The sequence below is a fragment of the Macrobrachium nipponense genome, chromosome 1 (genome assembly GCF_015104395.2).
Source record: "Macrobrachium nipponense isolate FS-2020 chromosome 1, ASM1510439v2, whole genome shotgun sequence".
Lineage (NCBI taxonomy): Eukaryota > Metazoa > Arthropoda > Malacostraca > Decapoda > Palaemonidae > Macrobrachium > Macrobrachium nipponense.
The window spans coordinates 126720636-126742485 of record NC_087200.1 but is presented as its reverse complement, the minus strand read 5'-3'; the positions used below and the strand labels follow the sequence as shown (position 1 = coordinate 126742485).

The 21850-nt window shown below is 44.4% G+C and overlaps 1 protein-coding gene across 1 annotated transcript in view; it reads left to right on the top strand.

The window, feature by feature from the left end:
- Positions 1–1832: 1832 nt before the first annotated feature.
- Positions 1833–21850, top strand: part of LOC135219607 (coiled-coil domain-containing protein 93-like) — a gene marked incomplete in the record, with an annotated part of 427141 nt that continues 407123 nt past the window's right edge. Inside the window, 1 exon segment of the mRNA XM_064256502.1 lies at positions 1833–2024. Coding sequence (XP_064112572.1) covers positions 1974–2024 — 51 coding nt within the window.

Here is a 21850-nt window from a genome sequence, read left to right as displayed (position 1 = left end):
TAAGGGATGTATTTTGGGGAGGTTATATATATATATATATAAGTGGCGACTTGACTTCTTATTTTGTAAGAGGGCTATGATCACCAAAGCGAAACCAAACTTAGACGAATGACTGCGGATACATGAGAGAATACTTGTTAATCAAGCAAGCCCATTAGAAGATAGAGAAAGAGAAAAAAAAAAATTCGCGAAAAAAGAAAAGACGTCGATGGCGGTGCTCTGATAGGCCAATGTGCATCTGCAGATAATAGGTTCCATTCATAAAAACTGTGCATGAATAATATGCTTTAGATTCAACTACACATTACAAATACCGTGGTCGGTATGGTGTTGGCGTACCACCTCGGTGACCTCGAGTTCGATTCTCGGCCACTCCATTGAGGTGTGAGAGATGTGTATTTCTGGTGATAGAAGTTCACCATCGACGTGGTTCGGAAGTCACGTAAAGCCGGTGGTCCCGTTGCTGAATAACCAACGGTTCCATGCAACGTAAAAACACCATACAAACAAACATTAGAAGTATCGAAATTCACCGAAAGAATTTGACGTTGAGCGATAAGTCGAATGGGTTTTTTAAAAACAGTGATGACTGCTACCTTATCTTGTATGCACAGCCATTTTCAATTTTTTAATCTACTGTAGAAGATTGGATTATGAAACATTGAAAATCGAAAATTATTATTTAAGCCAATAAAGGAGTGGCACCTTCTGGGATCCTTTTAAGTTTTAATTTTTTTCTTTTGTAAACTCGTTTTTACGTCTAGTGCTAGTGAGCTGTCAATGTCACTTCCGTACTGAAAAGGAACACGTGGTCTGAAAACCTGTGCTGAGAAAATATCACTTCTCTCCAATTCGAGTTTTTTTTTTTTTTTTTTTTTTTTTTTTTTTTTTTTAATGTAGAATAGGTGATTTGGGAGGCGATACTGCATTTTTATTCTATTTAATTTCTATTCCATGAAGATGTTTGATTATTTTTTCTAGTTGGTCAGATAAATTCACGCTATATACTTCTTATTTTTCTGTTGGTTTTTTGATCGCTAAAGATTGAGCCTGTAGGCCTGCACGGCCACTCGCACAACGCTAGCCTTTAATCGATGATAAAGTGTTGAATGGAATATAAATCCTGCTCTGTACCTTTGGGCTCAGCCCGACGAAACGAGATTTTTCTTGCTCTTGTTTTCAGAGATTGTAACTATTCCATTCTGTATAAGCTTCCTATACAATTTGTAGGATTTCGCTTCGTTCTTTAAGAATGCATACTGGTAATAGCAAGAGAAGTAATTCCTCGTTAGATTATTACCGAAGTTTGCTAGCAAGCGTAAGGCTAACGGAATAAAGGGAAACAAGAGAAAATAAATGTTGCGAGCATTTTAATTAGCACAACTCGAGCAAATTCTTTTGATGAATGAATACAGTTACTGAAGAGAGAATTAAAAACAGGTGAGAGACAGTGAACCAGGTAACATGGGGAGATTAGCCAAAATTGTTAAGTAGGAAAAAGGTTGACTTAAACTGTAGAAGTTAGTGGTATATGTGTATGGTACAAAGGGAAAAAGTCTGTGAAGGAACTTTAATACTGTATCCAGCAGTGTAGTTTCAGCAAAATTCATCTTGTGAACACTTCGATACGGATGCTTCTTTTATCAATAAACACTACTGTTAACATTTCTTAATTATTTTGAAATTTTCCATAAATTTTCAGTATTTTTTGTAATATACTAACCTAACTTTACAATGATGACAGTGATTCAAAGTACTGTATGCAAGTGAACCTTTTTTATTTATTGCGAGAAACAATACTATCTTTAGAAACGTGACATTGACGGCTAAAATGTAAACAAACAGTGGGAGGATACAACTAATCAGCTGATCGCCGCCAAATGCTAGCTATAACGAAGAGTTCTATCAGCGATGAGGTGTACTAATTCTAAATTTCGAGTTCAGTAGGCCAAATTCAACTACTATATTGGAAAATGAGTGAATCTCTTACAAAACCACGCTCTAGCAGTGCTAGGGAAGGTCAGGTAAGTGTTCTTTGGTTAGACTACCCAGCTAACTACCTAGGCTAGCTAGCCTAGTACCTAAGGTAGATAGGCTAGGCAGAAAACCCGTAGCCTGAACGGGCAGTGTATTTCTGACAATTGGGAGGCTATTTTCTGTGGAAACCATTCATTTGTGGTAAAACTGAAGACTACATTCTCTCCCCTTCGGTTTGGCGACTACTAGGGTAAAACACCACGGCAGGCCAAACAGGCCACCTACAATCAACGCTTGCCACCCTCCGAAAAGTACATTATAACGCCTCCTGACACCGGAGATGGGCATCAGTCGCGACTTGTTGTTGGTGAGAAACGGAGCTAAAGACCTCTACTCTCCTTTCGAAGTAAGTATTTTCTCCAAAGTTAGAAATTAAAGCCAAATTTTAAGATTTAAACAGAGGGTACTGAAAACGGTCTCAAACGTAGTGCAAATCTCACCAAAACTCGTTCAACATTTTTACTTACAACTCGAGGTATTTAGAAGATTGACGCCATCTTGATGTTTACGGAGTCGCTTGTGTCAATAAACTAACCATTTCCTGTGATAAATCCGCACACCACTTGTGCCCACAGACGCTGGGGCACTTTTATAACAATAAACGGAAAACTTTTCCTCACCGAGTAAACAACTGTTTTGTAGAAGAAGACGTCGAAGCGTGCACTTCGATAATTTTTTAAATAAATAGTAAAACATCAATATTTTACATATTTATGATGATTAATTTGAAAATATTCGTTATTGAAAAAGTAACTCGATTCTGACTCAAATTTAAGTAATTATTTTTTGGAATTCGAATGTTCTTTCAAGTCCTGTATTATGACGTCACGACATCTTGACTTTCGTACCTATTGTAAATAATTGCTTTACTCAACTTTCTTGCAGAACAGTTTACCAGTTATTCATGCAGATTATCAGCTCTTCATGTAATTGGTATAATCGTAATGCGCATATATATCTTCATTATTTACTTTTTGGATATATGAAGATGCTTTACTGCCGGATTATCGCCGTAGTGTGACGCAATCGTTTTCGGTCGATACGCCTCTGTTTTCGCACAATAAGAAATTATGGGGCCGAATTTGAAATGACCAGAAAGTCGTTAAAAGAGGAAAGTTAGCATTGAGGGGCATATGTTTTGATTGAGAAAAATACAAATTTATTCAATAGCTTTTTTGTAAAAAATACTTGATTACAAAAAACTTGATTGACAACTAAGCAGCATACCTACTATGGGTTTCAGAGACAGTGCAAGCACGTTTTTGGGCAATACCTATTTCTGTAATGAACACTCGTATCAGAACGAGATTTTGTATGGTGCATTACACCCAGTGCCGTAATTTATAAGGGTATCGTGAATCACTAATCGTAAAGAATAACGACACTTGTCCTTGTACCAAGAGACAAAAACTCCATTATGCAGAAATGGATACGAACACGCGTATAAAGCTCCACCTACCCTCCCCCCCCCTCCACCGCCACCCCTTTCCTTCGTTCCTTCGCCTTCCTTTCTCTCTCTCTCTCTCTCTCTCTCTGTTGCCATTCGGTATGTGTTGACCCTCCAAACTGGGTATAAGACTACACACAAAACGTTGAAATTGGTGAAATTAGGCTATGTATTGGAAGTATATATATATTTCTGGGCTCAGCTCGTGTCGGCCTATGAAATATCCTTAAGTTCATTATTTCTAGGTAAAATAATCCTAAAATTACCAGAGAAAAAATAAAATCAAGAAAATGTCAGTTAAACTGACTCGCTCACTCTATAAAAGAAGTGTCGGTATGGTAATAGGGGGGAGTGAGATCACTACCACGAGTCATTTACCATTTAGACCTTCCATCACAAAATCCCCCACCTGAGAGAGCTGATACTAAAGGGTGATGCGTCCGCTACTACTACTACTACCGACGCCAAGCGGAGAGCAGCGCCTCTAGTGGTCATCCTTAATATTTAGCTCGACAACGCCAGTTGTAATTCTTTTGCTCGTGTTGTTTTCGCTTCTTTGGATTTATCTATTCCACGATGGAACGTGCTGCTATCGCTTCGGCTAAGTTAAGTGCCCGATAAGTAATAATTTTTGTATTTCAGTCTTCCAGGGACCAGTATTTTCCGTTTTTTAGGTCATATACGGTCTCCCGGTTGACTCGTGGCGGCCATGAGCCGCCTCGTGTTGTTAAGATTTCCCGGTCTTCCATACTGGGACATCTTATGCTTATGGGCTCTATTTTACGTTCATCGTCTTATTACATCGTATTTTAGATTTAGGATACACAGCCCATCCCTTTTACCTTTTATCTTTTAGTCTGGTATTGAGGGCTATACTGTGTTTCTCTCGCCCAGCATCCCAGCTCTTGCTCTTCATCGGCCACTGCTGGCTCCGAGTAGTCGACTGCTCTTCGGATCAGTTCGCCTCCTCCTGGGCTTCTTTCTCTTTTACTCAAGTGTTTCTTCTATTCTTTTACGATGTATTTATTATTTATCAGTGTTATTTAGGGTGTTAGGCTAGCCTAGGTGCCTTGTACCATGTGTTGGTACAGTTGGGTTCACGTGGCCTCTGTGGTGTTTGTTGCTATCGCGTCCTGGGCCACCTCCGATCACGTGTCCCATTAGGCACCTTACCCTCCCCCTTCCCTCCCTTCCACGTGGTAGGGAGGGGTCTGGTCGGGTCTCCTCGGTTGTCATGACAACCACAGTAGCCTCCCTCCCTCTCCCTCTGAGGGGGCCAGAGGAGCCCCATACCAGCCGGGGGCCGGGGTGACCACTTGTCTTGGGTACCGGGTTACCCGACGGGTAGTAGTTGGGAAGGGGGGGTTGGCCACCCCCTCTCTCTCTCGCCCGCCGCGTTCACGCCGGGATTCCCTCATTCTCCCCCATTCCCTACCCTTCCCCTACCATAACGGACGGAGCCCCCGCTGAAGCCGGGAGCCCCTTCGGTTATAGGTCGTTTCTGGCTCCGCCAGCGGGCGGGGTGGGATTTACCAGTGGTCTATATTGCTTGCCTAGTATATCCTGTTTTCCGCTACCGGAGGAGAGCTTGCTTCTTACCCGAGCACTCCTCTAGTAGTCGGAAAGAATCATGTCTTATTCTATAAGGATACATTCCCTTACTGATACGGTGATTTATTTGTTTATTTATAGTTTTACGTACTATCTCCGTCGTTCTCCGTCGTGGTTTCGTGGGCTCCTTACCACTCCTGGTTGGACCATTTTCTTGTCTCCGGCGTACGCTGCAGACCCCAACCAACCGCCTATCTAACCACACGTATTGCGGCGGAGCACTAGTTTTAATCTAACTTACATACTCCGGCATGCAGCGGTAGTCTATGTTAGGCTGTAAGTGTGACCCGATACTCATGTATCCCTCCACTTACAGGCTACTAACTGCCAGGATCCAGGTTGAAACGCTGTACTGTACGACCCCTGTGCCCATGAGGAATGCAGGACCCACGCCCCGTGTGCCACTACCCACAACGGGATGATTGTTTGGCACCCTGAGGCATGCACCATCTGCTATGACCTCGTGAGTCAGCTTTTGGGTGGGGTTAAGTAGATTCCTGGACAAATTTCCTGTTATCAATGGTTACCTTTAGTTTTAAGCTACTTTAAGCTGTATCTCCGCCGTTAGAAGCTTCATATCGCCTTCTCTTTCAGGCTGCCGCCGTGAAAGAAGTCGCCCTAGCAACCCTGAAAGCTTGGGTAGGCGGCTTCGGCAAAAACGCTGCCAAGGGCCAGCCTTACATCTTGGACAAGAAGCTGGCCATTCAGATCTTCCCCGGAGGCAAGGCGACGGGGATGTGACCCCATCTCAGCAGCCCCACTCATAGAACTTCCATTACCAGCAGGCCCAGGTGCAGCAGGCGTTTGGGTCCGTTTCGACACAGGAGCCTGTTCCAGATGTCGCAAACCTGGATCTTAACCTTGAGCCAATGGCGGTAGGTGCGGAGGACTTGTTGGTCGAGGTAGGTGTTTCGGGCGCTCAAGGACTACCTTTGAGCGCTCCTGGATCTTCTTCCCCTGTCCCTTCTTCTTCCTCTTTTCAAGGCTTCACGGGATCTGAGATCCCTTCGCATTCACCCGCTCTCTCTGTACCCCCGAAAGTGAAGGGACAGAGAGAACAGAAGACCCTCCATAAGACGACTTCCAAAAAGTCGTCGTCTTCTTCGGCAAGGAAGTCTACGACATCTTACGCCGACGCGGTGAAGGCTAAGCCTAGCTCTTCTCATTCGAAGAGCTCAAGAAGCAAGGCTTCTAAGGAGAAGGCCCGCGCTCCCGCCGAGCCAGTGCCTTCTCCGGCATCCACCGGATCCACTCCGGTAACTCCTGTTGGGGTGGTGGGACCTAGTGCTTTTGATCCCACCACCTTCTCAGCAGGAGTTTTGCAACAAGTGGGAGAGATGGTCGGCTCTCTCGGTACGAGATTTGAGCAAATGTTTGCTCAACTCTCTAGTACCATTAACCAGTCTGGTCAGTCAATCCAAGACCTCTCTAACCGTGTTAGAGAACATGATGACCGTTTCGCTGGCCTCACTCAGGCCCCACAAGCGAACTCCCCTGTGGCAGGTACTGGTCTAGTCCAGCTACCTCCTTATGATTCCCTGCCAGCTTTCTCTATGGATAACCCTTGGAGGGTGGCAGCTTATGCCCCCTTCAAGGATGGCATGATCTCCATTCTGGAGTGTGGAACAAGAAGGATTGAGGACTTCGAGTTCTACCCCCCCGGACTGTCTCAGCCTTTCATAGGGTACGCCAGACTGACGGTAACAGCTCTCAATAGAGAGGATAAAATCTCTAGAGAGACTGTGCTTTACAGTATGGATCATGCGCAGAGGGAATGGGTTCACTGCCTGGAGGATTGGGATTGTACGAATACCAAACTCCAGGCATTCAAGAGCCCTTTCACTATCTTTGCCACGGAGGAGGAGGCTTCTCTTCCTTTTGCAACTAAGATGGTGGAAGCGACTCTCCAAGCCGTCCTTCAAGATGAACCCATGCCACAATTGAGAGAGGCGGAACCAACATCTCCGCTCTTTCCTCCCTTCGGAGAACTGTGGGAGAACTTGCCTGCCACTTTCTCAGTAGGGAAGCTGAAACCAGACTGTGCGATGGACCAGTTTGGCGAAAAGCTCCCTAGACTGCCTGATAGCCTTATTCAGGCAGAGTTCGACGCCCATACGAGATTTGGGAGATCACTTAACTCCCTTATCATCACGGAGATGGCTGCTCTTTCTTATGCCACTGAACCACTCTTCAAAATACTGGCTAAGTCTCAGCTCCAGTCAGTTCAAGCTGATGCCTTCGACTTCTTTACGGCTAGAAGGAATTGTCGAAAGCATGTATTGCAAGAGGCAACTATTAGGCATGAACCTAATAGGCTTCTAGCTTCCAGCATGTGGGGTGCGGACCTCTTCCCAGAAGCTTCTGTGAATGAGGTACATCACGAGGCTGCTAGGCTTAACCAGAGCCTTAGAGCCAGGTGGGGTATCTCATCCAAAAGGAAGCAAGAGAACGCCCCTGCTGCTGGTAAGAAACTGAAGAAGACTGGTAGGAGGTTCCAACCATACCAGAAACAGCAGCAACAACAGCACTTCGTCCAAGCTGTCCCAGTTACACAACAGGGGCAGCCCTCGACGTCTAAACAGACACAACCCATTCTCCTGTTGTCTCCTCAGAACCAGCCCTCGACCTCATACACCGTCTCTCCAGCTTTCAACTCAATGTATGAGAGCCAAGCCTTCCCAACCTTCAACAGGTTCTCTAGGGGAAGCAGAGCAAGAGGTCACTTTCGCCAACGAGGTACAGGAAGAGCTGCAAGAGGCAAGCACTTCAGAGGAGGGAGAGGAGGTCAACCCGCTCAACAGCAGTGAGGCTCCCTAGGTAGGAGGGAGGCTGTTCCTCTTCCGTCACAGGTGGGGGTTCAGCAAATGGGCACAGAGCATCGTGTCCAAAGGATTGGGTTGGAGTTGGATCAAAGATCCTCCACCAAACAAGTCATTCTATCAGATACCATCAAAGGAGTTGACAGATTATGCGGAGGAACTCCTTCAGAAAGGAGCTATTACGAGAGTCAAGCATCTAAAATTTCAAGGTCGCTTGTTCAGCGTGCCAAAGAAAGGCTCAACAAAAAGAAGGGTAATCTTAGACTTGTCAAAGCTAAACTCTTTCATTCGTTGCGACAAGTTCAAAATACTTCCCCGTGGGGCCGTCGCCACCTCTATCGATCTTACAGACGCATACTATCATATCCCTATAGCGAGACACTTCCGTCCATTCCTAGGCTTCAAACTAGGAAATCAGACGTTCTCCTTCAAAGTGATGCCCTTCGGACTGAATGTAGCCCCCAGGGTATTCGCAAAAATAGCGGAAGTGGTAGTCCAACAATTGAGAACACAAGGGATAATGGTAGTAGCGTACCTCGACGATTGGTTGATCTGGGCACCAACTGTCGAGGAATGCCTCAAAGCCAAAAAGAAGGTAGTGCAATTCCTGGAACATCTGGGGTTCCAGATAAACAAAACGAAATCCAGATTCACTCCGGAGTCTCGTTTTCAGTGGCTAGGAATCCAATGGGATTTATCCTCCCACAATCTGTCAATTCCGGTGGTCAAAAGGAAAGAAATAGCCAAGTCTGTGAGGCAATTTCTCAAAAGCAAACAAGCTTCAAGGAGAAACCAGGAAAGAATCCTAGGTTCCCTTCAGTTTGCCTCAGTGACGGACATCCTCCTGAAAGCAAGACTGAAAGATATAAATCGAGTTTGGCGGTCAAGAGCAAACGCCAAGTCTCGAGACAAGTTGTCAGTGATCCTGCAGATCCTTCGCAACCAGCTCCGTCCATGGACAAAAGTGAAGAACCTTGCCAAATTGGTACCCCTTCAATATCCCCTTCCGGTGTTAACCATTCACACGGATGCCTCCCTGTCCGGTTGGGGGGGATATTCTCAATTCAAGCAAGTTCAAGGGACTTGGTCTGTTCAATTCCGCCAGCTCCACATAAATGTACTGGAAGCAATGGCAGTATTTCTTACCCTGAAGAGACTCCTCCCCCCAAAGAAGTCTCATCTAAGACTAGTTTTGGACAGTGCAGTAGTAGTACATTGCATCAACAGAGGAGGGTCCAAATCCAAACACGTGAATCATGTCATGATAGACATCTTTGCTCTAGCAAACAAGCACAAATGGCATCTATCTGCCACCCACTTGGCAGGGGTAAGAAATGTTATAGCGGACGCACTGTCCCGGTCAGTCCCTCTGGAGTCAGAATGGTCCCTAGACGACAGGTCATTCGAGTGGATATGCCAGAGAGTCCTAGGTCTCCAAGTAGATCTTTTCGCCTCACAAGCGAACCACAAGCTCCCTTGCTATGTGGCCCCCAACCTGGACCCTCTGGCTTATGCCACGGACGCCCTGTCGTTGGACTGGAATCAATGGAAGAAAATCTATGTATTTCCTCCAGTGAATCTTCTTTTGAAAGTTCTGAGCAAACTGAGGACTTTCAAAGGACTAGTAGCCCTGATTGCTCCAGATTGGCCAAAGAGCAACTGGTATCCTCTGCTTCTGGAGTTGGGTCTCTGACCTCAACGGATTCCCAACCCCAAGCTGTCGCAACCAGTACAAATGAGGACTGTGTTGCGTTCCTCCTAAGGAAATTCTTCAGACCCTAAACTTTATGGACTTCATGAAGTTTGCGGCTAAAAAAGATGCTAACATTGATCCACAAAACATCCTTTTTCTGGAATCAGATAAAAGAGAATCAACTATTAGACAATATGATTCTTTTTTTTTATGAGTTCAGCAGATAATTGCTTGACATCTGGTGAGTTACGAGAGATAGTTAATAATGCCGTTGATTTTTCCTTTCTCCTTTTTTGGAAGTACTCAGCTGTCAAAAAGTTAGCATCCTTCCTGAAAGAAACAAACACTACAACCATGACAGTTAATTTAGCTATATCCTTTTTCAGATCCTTGTTTGAAAAAGGCTTAGCAGCTAGCACCATAACTACTAATAAATCGGCTTTGAAGAAAATCTTTCAGTTAGGTTTCCAAATAGACTTAACAGAATCTTACTTTACGCCTATTCCCAAAGCCTGTGCTAGACTTAGACCTTCTCAAAGGCCTACTTCAGTTTCATGGTTCTTAAATGATGTCCTCAAACTAGCCTCAGATACTGACAACTCGTCTTGCACATTCATAATGCTACTTAGAAAGACGTTATTTTTATTAAGTCTGGTTCATAGAGCCAGAATTTCAGAACTGTCGGCTCTATCCAGAGATGCGGGTCATGTAGATTTTCTACCCTCAGGAGAAGTTCTACTTTCTCCCGGATCGCAGCTTTTTAGCTAAAAATGAGGATTCCCCTTGCAAGGTGGGACCCCCTTGGAAAGTCATCCCACTCCGCAAGATCCTTCCCTTTGCCCAAGTATTTAAACTTAAGAGCCTTTCTATCTCGTACATCCTCTAGATCCTCAGGTCCTCTTTTTATGAGAGAAAAAGGTGGCACCATATCAGTTAAAGGAATCAGACAACAGATCCTTTACTTCATTAAACAAGCCAACCCTGAATCATTTCCAAAAGCACATGATATCAGAGGAGTAGCTACCTCAATTAATTATTTCCAACATATGAACTTTGAGGATCTTAAAAAGTATACTGGATGGAAATCACCGACAGTCTTTAAACGTCATTACCTGAAGTCCTTGGAATCATTAAAATCTTCAGCAGTAGCAGCGGGAAACATAGTTTCCTCTGATTCTGCACAGTAGTTGTAGTATAAGATCCAGGTCTCCTTTCTACCTACCTCGTCCAACATGCCTCACCCTACTGCTATGCTCTTCGTGATACTCTAGCCTTAGCCGCTAGGATCTTATTGTTGGACTGCCCCTTATTTTTTTGCTAGGGGCACCCACATTGTATGCATATAAATGTGACTTCAGTGTTTCTACCAAATTTTTTTGATTTTTGTCTAGGGTAGAACTCAATGAGTTTTGTATATTTTGTAAATAATTATTAAATTTAGTGAATCTTTCTATACTGTTCTGATTACCATTATACTATTCTGTACTACCATTATCTAGTATAAGCTAATTTTAAGTTAGCTTATGTTAATATGGTGTAATTGACCTACCATTATCTAGTATAAGCTAATTTTAAGTACTTTATGTTAATATGGTGTAATTGGTTTTTGATTCACTATATTATATAACCAATCTTTTTACAATTTGTTTCATTTTGACCTTTATTTCCATCTTGTCTGTTTCTCTGGTACTACTTCATAGGCCGACACGAGCTGAGCCCAGAAAAGGGATTTTGACGTAGGAAAAAATCTATTTCTGGGTGATTGGCTCGTGTCGCCCTATGAAAGTATCCTTAAGATCATTATTCTAGGTAAAATAATCTAAATTACCAGAGAAAAACTAAATTAAGAAAATGTCTGTAAAACTGACTCGCTCACTCTATAAAAGAAGTGTCGGTATGAGAATATAGGCGAGTGGGATCACTACCACGAGTCATTCACCATTTAGGACCTTCCAACATAAAATCCCCACCAGAGAGAGCTGATACTAAAGGGTGATGCGGCCGCTACTACTACTACTACCGACGCCACGGACAGCAGCAGCCCCTAGCGGTCATCCCTTAATCTATGAACATCTTGTCCTGCAGGGTGGGTAAAAGAAAACAGGGTGGGTTTCATAGGGCGACACGAGCCAATCACCCAGAAATAGATTTTCCTACGTCAAAATCCCTTTTCTGGGCTCAGCTCGTGTCGGCCTATGAAAATGTACCAGAGAAACAGACAAGATGGGAATAAGGACAAATGAAACCCAATAGTAGAAAAAAGAGATATATAATATAAGTGAAACAGGGACATTACAGTATACAAAACAAAGTACTTAAAGCTAACTTATCCTAATACAATGGTATGATAAAGAAAGCAATCAATATAAAGTACTTAAAATTAACTTATATTAGACATAGTAACACATAATAATGTAATGGCAAAATATAAAGAATGATTCACTTAATTAAGATTTACAAAATATACAAACACATTGTGTTCTACCCTAGCATAAAAATAAGGGTAGAAACACTGAAGTACATTATATGTACATAACGTGGATGTCCCTAGCAAAAAAATAAGGTTACAACCACCAATATGATTCTAGCGGCTAAGGCTTAGAGTATTCCAGAGTAGCATGGCAATAGGGGTGAGGCATGTTGGACGAGATAGGTAGAAAGGAGACCTGGATCTAAACTACAACTACTATGCAGTATCAGGAGAAACAATGTTTCCCGCTGCTACTGCAGAAAATTTTAAAGATTCCAAGACTTTAGATAATGACGTTTAAAGACTGTCGGTGATTTCCATCCAGTATACTTTTTAAGATCCTCAAAGTTCATATGTTGAAAGGTAATTAATTGAGGTGGCTATCCTCTGATGTCATGTGCTTTTGGAAAATGAATCAGGATTGGCTTGTTTAATGAAGTAAAGGATCTGTTGTACTGATTCCTTTTACTGATAAAGTGCCACTTTTTCTCTCATAAAGATGAGAACCTGAGGATCTTGAGGATGTACGAGATAGAAAGGCTCTTAAAGTTGATACTGGGCAGAGAGAAGGATCTTGCGGAAGTGGGTGATGACTTTCCAAGGAGCCCACCTTGCAAGGGGTCCTCATTTTTCTAAAAAAAGCTACGAATCTAACGGGACCGGGGAGTAACTTCTCCTGAGGGGATGGAATTCCACATGACCCGCATCTATGGATAGAGCCGACAGTTCTGAAATTCTGGCTTCCTGAAGCCAGGCTTAATAAAAATAACGTCTTTCTAAGCAGCATTATGAATGTGCAAGACGAGTTGTCAGTATCTGAGGCTAGTTTGAGGACATCATTTAAGAACCATGAAACTGCAGTAGGCCTTTGAGAAGGTCTAAGTCTAGCACAGGCTTTGGGAATAGATGTAAAGTAAGAATCTGTTAGGTCTATCTGGAAACCCAACTGAAAGATTTCTTCAAAGCCGATTTGAGTAGTAATAGTGCTAGCTGCTAAGCCTTTTTCAAACAAGGATCTGAAAAAGGATATAGCTAAGTTAACTGTCATGGTTGTGGTGTTCGATATTTCAGGAAGGATGCTAATTTTTTAACAGCTGAGTCATATTGTCTAATAGTTGACTCTCTTTATCTGATTCTAGGAAGAGGATGTTTTTTGGATCAATGTTAGCATCTTTGTTAGCCGCAAACTTCATGAAGTCCATAAAGTTAGGGTCTGGAGAATTCCTGAGGAAGCGAACACAGTCCTCATTTGTACTGATTGTGACAGCTTGGGATTGGGAAATCCGTTGAGGTCGGAGACCAATTCCAGAAGCAGAAGATACAGTTGCTTTTTTGGCCAGTCTGGAGCAATCAGTGCTACTAGTCCCTTGAAAGTCCTCAGCTTGCTCAAGACCTTCAAAAGAAGATGCACTGGAGGAAAAACATAAATTTTCCTCCACTGATTCCAATCTAACGACAGGGCGTCCGTGGCATAAGCCAGAGGGTCCAGGTTGGGGGCCACATAGCAAGGGAGCTTGTGGTTCGCTTGTGAGGCGAAGAGATCCACTTGGAGACCTGGGACTCTCGGCATATCCACTGGAATGACCCGTCGTCTAGAGACCATTCTGATTCCAGAGGGACTGACCGGGACAAAGCGTCTGCTATCACATTTCTTACCCCCGCCAGGTGAGTGGCGGACAGATGCCATCTGTGTTTGTCTGCTAGCGCAAAGATGGCTATCATGACATGATTCACGTGTTTGGATTTGGACCCTCCTCTGTAGATGCAATGTACTACCACTGCACTGTCCAAAACTAGTCTTAGATGAGACTTCTTCGGGGGAAGGAGTCTCTTCAGGGTAAGAAATACTGCCATTGCTTCCAGGACGTTTATGTGAAGCTGGCGGAACTGAACTGACCAAGTCCCCTGAACTTGCGTTGAATTGAGAATATCCCCCCCATCCGGAGCAGGGAGGCATCCGTGTGTGAATGGTAACACTGGAAGGGGATATTGAAGGGGTACTAATTTGGCAAGGTTCTTCACTTTGTCCATGGACGGAGGAGCTGATTGCAAAGGATCGTGGGATTACTGACAACTTGTCTCGAGATTTGGCGTTTGCTCTCGATCGCCAACTCGATTTATATCTTTCAGCCTTGCTTTCAGGAGGATGTCTGTCACTGAGGCAAACTGGAGAGAACCTAGGATTCTTTCCTGGTTTCTCCTTGATGTTTGTTTGCATTTGAGAAATTGTTTCACAGACTTGGCATTTGTCTTTTCTTTGACCCACCGGAATTGACAGATTGTGGGAAGACAAATCCCATTGGATTCCTAGCCACTGAAAACGAGACTCCGGAGTGAGTCTGGATTTCGTTTTGTTTATCTGGAACCCCAGATGTTCCAGAAATTGAACTACCTTCTTTGTGGCTTTGAGACATTCCTCGGACCAGTTGGTGCCCAGATCAACCAATCGTCGAGGTATGCTGCTACCATTATCCCTTGAGTTCTCAACTGCTGAACTACCACTTCTGCTACTTTCGTGAATACCCTGGGGGCTACATTCAGACCGAAGGGCATCACTTTGAATGAGAACGTCTGATTTCCTAGTTTGAAGCCTAGGAATGGACGGAAGTGTCTGGCTATAGGGATATGGTAGTATGCGTCTGTAAGATCGATGGAGGTTGTGACGGCCCACGGGGAAGTAACGTCCGTACTGCGAGATGGTGAGCATTTTGAACTTGTCGCAACGAATGAAAGAGTTTACGCTTTGACAAGTCTAAGATTACCCTTCTTTTTGTTGAGCCTTTCTTTGCACGCTGAATAAGCGACCTTGAAATTTAGATGCTTGACTCTCGCAATAGCTCCTTTCTGAAGGAGTTCCTCCGCATAATCTGTCAATTCCTTTGATGGTTCCTGATAGAATGATTTGATTGGAGGAGGATCTTTGATCCAACTCCAACCCAATCCTTTGGACACGATGCTCTGTGCCCATTTGCTGAACCCCCACCTGTGACGGAAGAGGAACAGCCTCCCTCCTACCTGGGGAGCCTCACTGGTGTTGGGCGGGTTGACCTCCGCTCCCTCCTCTGAAAGTGTTTACCTCTTGCAGCTCTTCCTGTGCCACGCTGGCGAAAGTGGCCCCTCGCCCTGCTACCCCTAGAGAACCTATTAAAGGCTGGGTAGGCCTGGCTTTCGTACATAGAATTGAAGGCCGGCGAGACTGCGTAGGAGGTTGAAGGTTGACTCTGAGGAGACAACAGGAGGATGGGTGCGTCTGCTTGAAGTAGACGGCTGTCCCTGTTGTGTAACTGGGACGGCCTGAACAAATTGCTGTTGCTGCTGTTGTTCTGGTAAGGCTGGAACCTTCTTCCTGTCTTCTTTAGCTTCTTACCAGCAGCAGGGGCGGGTTCTTTTGTCCTCTCGGAAGAGATTACCCCAATCTAGCTCTAAGGCTCTGGTTGAGCCTAGCAGCCTCGTGTGCACCTATTCACAGAGGCCTCTGGGAAGAGATCCGCACCCCACATGCTGGAAAGCTAGGAGTCTATAGGCTCATGTCTGATAGTGGCCTCCTGCAAGACATGCTTTCGGCAGTTCCTTCTAGCTAGGAAGAAGTCGAAAGCATCAGCTTGGACTGTCTGAAGCTGTTTGATTTAGCCAGAATCTTGAATAAAGGTTCTGTGCCGTAAGACAGGGCAGCCATTTCCGTAATGATTAGGGAGTTAAGGGACCTCCCAAATCTAGTTCGAGCATCAAACTCTGCCTGAATAAGGGTATCAGGCAGTCTTGGAAGCTTCTCGCCAAACTGATCCATTGCGCAGTCTGGCTTAAGCTTACCTATTGAGAACGTGGCAGGCAAGTTCTCCCACAATTCTCCAAAAGGCTGGGAAGAGCGGAGAAGTAGATTCCGCTTCCCTCAGCTGTGGCATGGGCTCGTCTTTGAGGACTGCCTGAAGAGTTGCTTCTACTATTTTGGTAGCGAACGGAAGAGAAGCTCCTCCTCCGTAGCGAAAATAGTGAACGGACTCTTGAAAGCTTGGAGTTTGGTGTTAGTTACACTCCCAATCCTCCAGGCAGTGAACCCATTCCCAGCTGTGCGTGTATCCTACTATACAGCACAGTCTCTCGGGAGATCTTGTCCTCTCTAGTGAGAGCAGCAACGGTCAGCCTAGCATACCCAATGAAAGGCTGAGTCAGTCCGGGAGGATAGAACTCGAAGTCCTCAATTCTTCGAGTTCCACACTCCGGGATAGAGATCATGCCGTCCTTGAAGGGGGCATAAGCGGCCACTCTCCATGGGTTATCCATGGAGAAGGCTGGTAGGGATTCGTAGGGAGGTAACTGCAAAACACCAGTACCTGCTACAGGGGAGCTTGGCTGAGGAGCCTGGTTAAGTCCAGCAAAACGGTCTTCGTGCTCTCTAACTCTGTTAGAGAGATCTTGAATGGATTGGCCAGACTGGTTGATGGTGTTTGACAGCTGCGCAAACATCTGTTCAAACTTAGAGCCCAGAGAGCCAACCATCTCTCCCACTTGTTGCATCACAACTGCCGAAACAAAAGGTGGTGGGATCAAAGGAGCTCGGTCCCGCCACCCCACAGGAGTTACTGGAGTAGATCCGGTAGATGCCGGAGAAGGCGTTGGCTCGGCCGGAGCGCGAGCCTTCTCCTTAGAAGCCTTGCTTCTAGAGCTCTTAGAGTAGGAAGAGCTCGGCTTTGCCTTCACCGCGTCAGTGTAGGAAGTCGTAGACTTCCTAGCTGAAGAAGACGACGACTTCTTAGAAGTCGTCTTATGGAGAGTCTTCTGTTCTCTCTGTCCCTTCACCTTTGGGGGTACAGAAAGAGCGGGAGAGCGGGCAAGGATCTCAGATCCCGTAAAGCCTTGGAATGAAGCAGAAGAAAAGGACAGGGGAGAAGATCCAGGAGCACCCAAGGAAAGACCTTGGGCGCCCGACACACCTACCTCAACCAACAAATCCTCTGCCCCTACCGCCATAGGCTCAATGTTCAGGTCCAGGTTGGCCACATCTGGGACCGGCTCCTGCGTGGAGACGGACCCGAACGCCTGCTGCACCTCCATGCTGGATCGAAGCTATGAGAGGGGGGGCTGCCGAGATGGGGTCGACATAGCCGGTCGACTTGCCACCGGGGAAGATCTGATCGGCCAGCTTCTTGTCAAGGATATACGGCTGGCCCTTGGCGGCGTTCTTCCCGAAGCCGCCCACCCAAGCCTTCAGGGTTGCCAGGGTGACTTCCTTCACGGCGGCAGCCTGAAAGAGAAGGCGATATGAAGCTTCTAACGGCGGAGATAGGGTTGAACGAAGCTTAAAACTAAAGGGGGCTGGGTCCTACACTCCTCATGGGCGCAGGGGTCGTAGAGCGTTGCGTTGCAACCCGGGACCTGACAGTTGGTAGCCTGTAAGTGGAGAGATACATGAGTATCAGGTGCACACTTACAGCCTAACAAATGCTCCGCTGCATGCCGGAGCATGTAAGTTAGATTAAACCAGAGCCCCGCCGTAATACGTGTGGGTAACTAGGCAGTTGGAGTTTTGTCTAAGGCTACGCCGGAGACAGGAAAAAGATTCAACCAGAGTGGTGAGGAGCCATGAAACCACGACGGAGAACGACGGAGATAGCACTAAAATTAAATTAAATTAAAACTAAAATTCACCGTAATATTAGGGTATATCCGTATATATAACGAAGTATAAAATTTTCCGTCTACTAGAAGAGTGCCCAGGTAAGGAGCGAGCTCTCCTCCGTAGCGGAAAACAGGATATAGTAGGCAAGCAACAGACCACTAGTAATGTCCACCCCGCCCACTGGTGGAGCCAGACGGACTATAAGCAAAGGGGCCCCCGGCTTCAGCGGAGGCTCCGTTCGTTACGGTAGGGGAAGGGTGGGACTGAGGCAATAGGTGGGGGGTCCCGGCGTCATACGGCGGGAGAGAGAGAGAGGGGGGGTGGCCTACCCCTCCCCGTCACTACAGCTACCCGCTCGGTAACCTGGTACCCGAGACAAGTGGTCGCCCTGTACCCCAGCTGGGATGGAGCTCCAGGCCTCCTTAGAGGGAGAGGGGAGGTAGGCTACTGTGGTTGTCATGGCAACCAAGGAGATCCCTCAGACCCTCCCTATACCTGGTAGGGAGGGAAGGGGAAGGGTAAGGTGCTAAGGGACACGTGATCGCAGGTGGCCTAAGCTGCGATAGCAACACAACCATGGAGGGGCCACGTGAACCATACTGTACCAACACATGGCACAAGCACCTAGGCTGCCTAACACCCTAAATAACACTGATAATACATCGTAAAGGTAGGAAAAGAACACTTTTAGCAAAAGAGAAAGAAGCCCAGGAGGAGACAAGCTGTTCCGAAGAACAGTTGACTACTCGGAGCCAGCGGTAGCCGATGAAGAGCAAGAGCTGGGATGCTGGGCCAGAAACACGGTATAGCCCTAAATACCAAAAACCAAACTAAGAGAAAATGGTAAAGGGCTGTGTCCTAGCTATAAAAACGATGTAATAAACGATGAACGTAAATATAATAAGCCCTAAGTATAAGATGTCCCGGATATGGGAGACCGTGAAATCTTAACAGAGGCACACAGCCGCGATTTAGTCAACCGGGAGACCGTATATGACCTATAAGAAAGAAAATACTGGTCCTGGAAGATAAAAAAACTGTAAAATAATACTTATGAGGCACTTAACTTAGCCGATGCAATAGCAGACGTTCCATCGTAAATGACGAGATAAATCCACAGAAAAAACAACACGAGAGGAAAAAGCACTCTAGCGCTGCGAAGCTAATGATTAAGGATGACCGCTAGGGGCGTGCTGTCCGTGGCGTCGGTAGTAGTAGTAGTAGCGGCCGGCAATCACCCTTTAGTATCAGCTCTCTCTGGTGGGGTTTGGATTTTATGTTGGAAGGTCTAAATGGTGAATGACTCCGTGGTAGTGATCCCACTCGCCTATATTCTCTTACCGACACTTCTTTTATAGAGTGAGCGAGTCAGTTTACTGACCATTTTCCTTATTTTGTTTTTCTCTGGTAATTTTTGAGATTAATTTTACCTAGAAATAATGATCTTAAGGATAATTTCATAGGCCGACACGAGCTGAAGCCCAGAAAAGGGATTTTGACGAAGGAAAAATCTATTTCTGGGTGATTGGCTCGTGTCGCCCTATGAAACCCACCCTGTTTTTTTCCTTACCCACCCCTGCAGGACAAGATGTACATTTATTAATTATGACCACTAGAGGCGCTGCTCTCCGCTTGGCGTCGGTAGTAGTAGTAGTAGCGGACACATCACCCTTTAGTATCAGCTCTCTCAGGTGGGGATTTTGTGATGGAAGTCTAAATGGTAAATGACTCGTGGTAGTGATCTCACTCGACCCCTATTACCATACCGACACTTCTTTTATAGAGTGAGCGAGTCAGTTTAAACTGACATTTTCTTGATTTTATTTTTCTCTGGTAATTTTAGGATTATTTTACCTAGAAATAATGAACTTAAGGATATTTCATAGGGCGACACGAGCCAATCACCAGAAATAGATTTTTCCTTCGTCAAAATCCCTTAATTATTAAGCAATTTTATCATTATTGCATTACTATGACAAATAGAATTCATGAAACTGTTTATAATAATGAAACAGCGTATGTGTAAGCCTCCACTAATGTGGCAATGATGATTTTGCCATTCTTAGCATGCAAACATTAAAGCATGCAAACATTAAAGGTTACATTTATTTCTGGCATTACGGTTATTAAAGAAATTCAAAATACTAATATAGACTGAAAATCTATTAAAAGTGCTAGCAAAAACAAAAAAGCAAAAAAAAAAAAAAATATGTATATAATTCATTCTCCGTAGTCGTTCCTCTATGCACTTATCCATGGTTGTTCCTCTATGGTTTTCGGCAGCCAGATGTACGAAAACGTTAGAAACATTTGTTGTATCTACTTTAGAAATATCTGTAATTTTTCGGGGTAATTTGGTTGCAAAAAAGGGGATAATACATGAATTAAATTACAATTTTTAAATAACAAAGTAAATTTAAACTAAATAACGAGTAAAGTAAACCAATTTAGGGAATAAAACTTTGCAGTTTTCGTCGCTTCTGCTGTTCGTAACTGTGTTTGCGTGCCCGCGCTAGGAACCAGCAACAGCAACGGGTGTTTAAAGTGCAATGTGCAGTGAACTGAGACCAAAATGTGTATAAAATAACAATTCAAATAAGCCACTGTGGGAGTTTCAGTTGTGATGGTAAGGATAAAAACCGCCGATACAAGGTAAGAATGAATTCAGTTCAAAACCACCCATAACCCCGGGAATAACAAGTTTCCATACTTTCACTAATATAGCAACAAAATGTGGTTTTATTGTGCTGATTACAACTGCAATCTTGAGTAAGATCAATAAACGTTACATATATATGCTAACATTGTTCAAATGAGTGCTGGGAAGGCTGGGGAAAGATGGTAGCCGTCACTGATCAGAACCTTCCATGCAAAACGTAGCCGCCATATTGGATTTCAAAACTACCTTGAAAACATATTTTACGAAGAGCTCACATGCTTATTTTATTAGTTCGTATGGGGCTTTCATATATCACATTATGTTGACGAAACTTCAATCTTTTAAATGGTATGCTTAGAGTTGCAATTGTATTCTTGTTTCACCAATTAAATATCGAGTGAATAAGACCCGTCCACCGTGGTGAGGGTTGGCCTTCCGTGGTGTTTTACCCTAGGTAGGGGGAACAACCAACTGGACTAGCGGATTCGGTTTCCACTGCGTGTGGATCCACTCTCCGAAAAAGTACTTTAACACATCCTGGCACCGAAGATGGGCACTAGTCACGAGTTGTTGGTGGTGAGAGCAAGAGCTCGAGACCTCTACTATCCTTTCGAAGTTAGTATTTTCTCCAAAGTTAGAAATAAAGGTCATATTTTTATATTAAACAGGTTAATGAAAGTCTGGCTCTACACAGTGCACACATACCTCATTGACGCTTTCGAAATTTTTACTTACAACTCTGAATATTTAGAAGATTGATGCCATCTCGATGTTTGCGGAGTCGCTTGTGTCAATAAACTTCCCATTCCATGTGTGAAATCCGCACACCACTTGTACCCATAGACGCTGGAGCACTTTTTTCACTAAAATCTTAAACAATGACTTCCAACCATGACTTCTCCAAGGAAACTATGATATTTTGGTAGAAGAAGTAGAAGTTTGCACTAGATAATTATTTAAATAAATAATTAAACAGCAGTAGAAGGTCATGAATTGCATAAATTTTTCACATACCGTATTCATGATTATTAATTTGAAAATATTCGTTGTTGAAAAAGTAACTATGTGGATTCCTGACTCAAATATCAACAGTTTTGCTGTGAACAGTACCTATGGCGTTGTTGGCCGAGCAAGGATTCGAACTTTGGACCATGGGATTGGGTGCCGAGCGCGAAAACCACTCGTCCAGTGAGGAACTATCTACTTTAGAAATATCTGTAATTTTTCGGGGTAAATTTGGTTGCAAAAAAGGGATAATAGACATGAATTAAATAAACATTTTGAAGTAACAAAGTAAAGTTAAGCTAAGTAATGAGTAAAGTAAACAATTATGTGAATAAAGCCTTGCACCTCATAAACCGTGTAGTCGTGTGCTGCCTGCAACTGTGTTTGTGGAGTGAGCGCTTAGGAACCAGGAACCGCAACGTAGTTCAAGTGCAATTTGGAGTGAGTTAAGACCAAAACATGTATAATTAAAATCAAATTGGCACTGTGGAG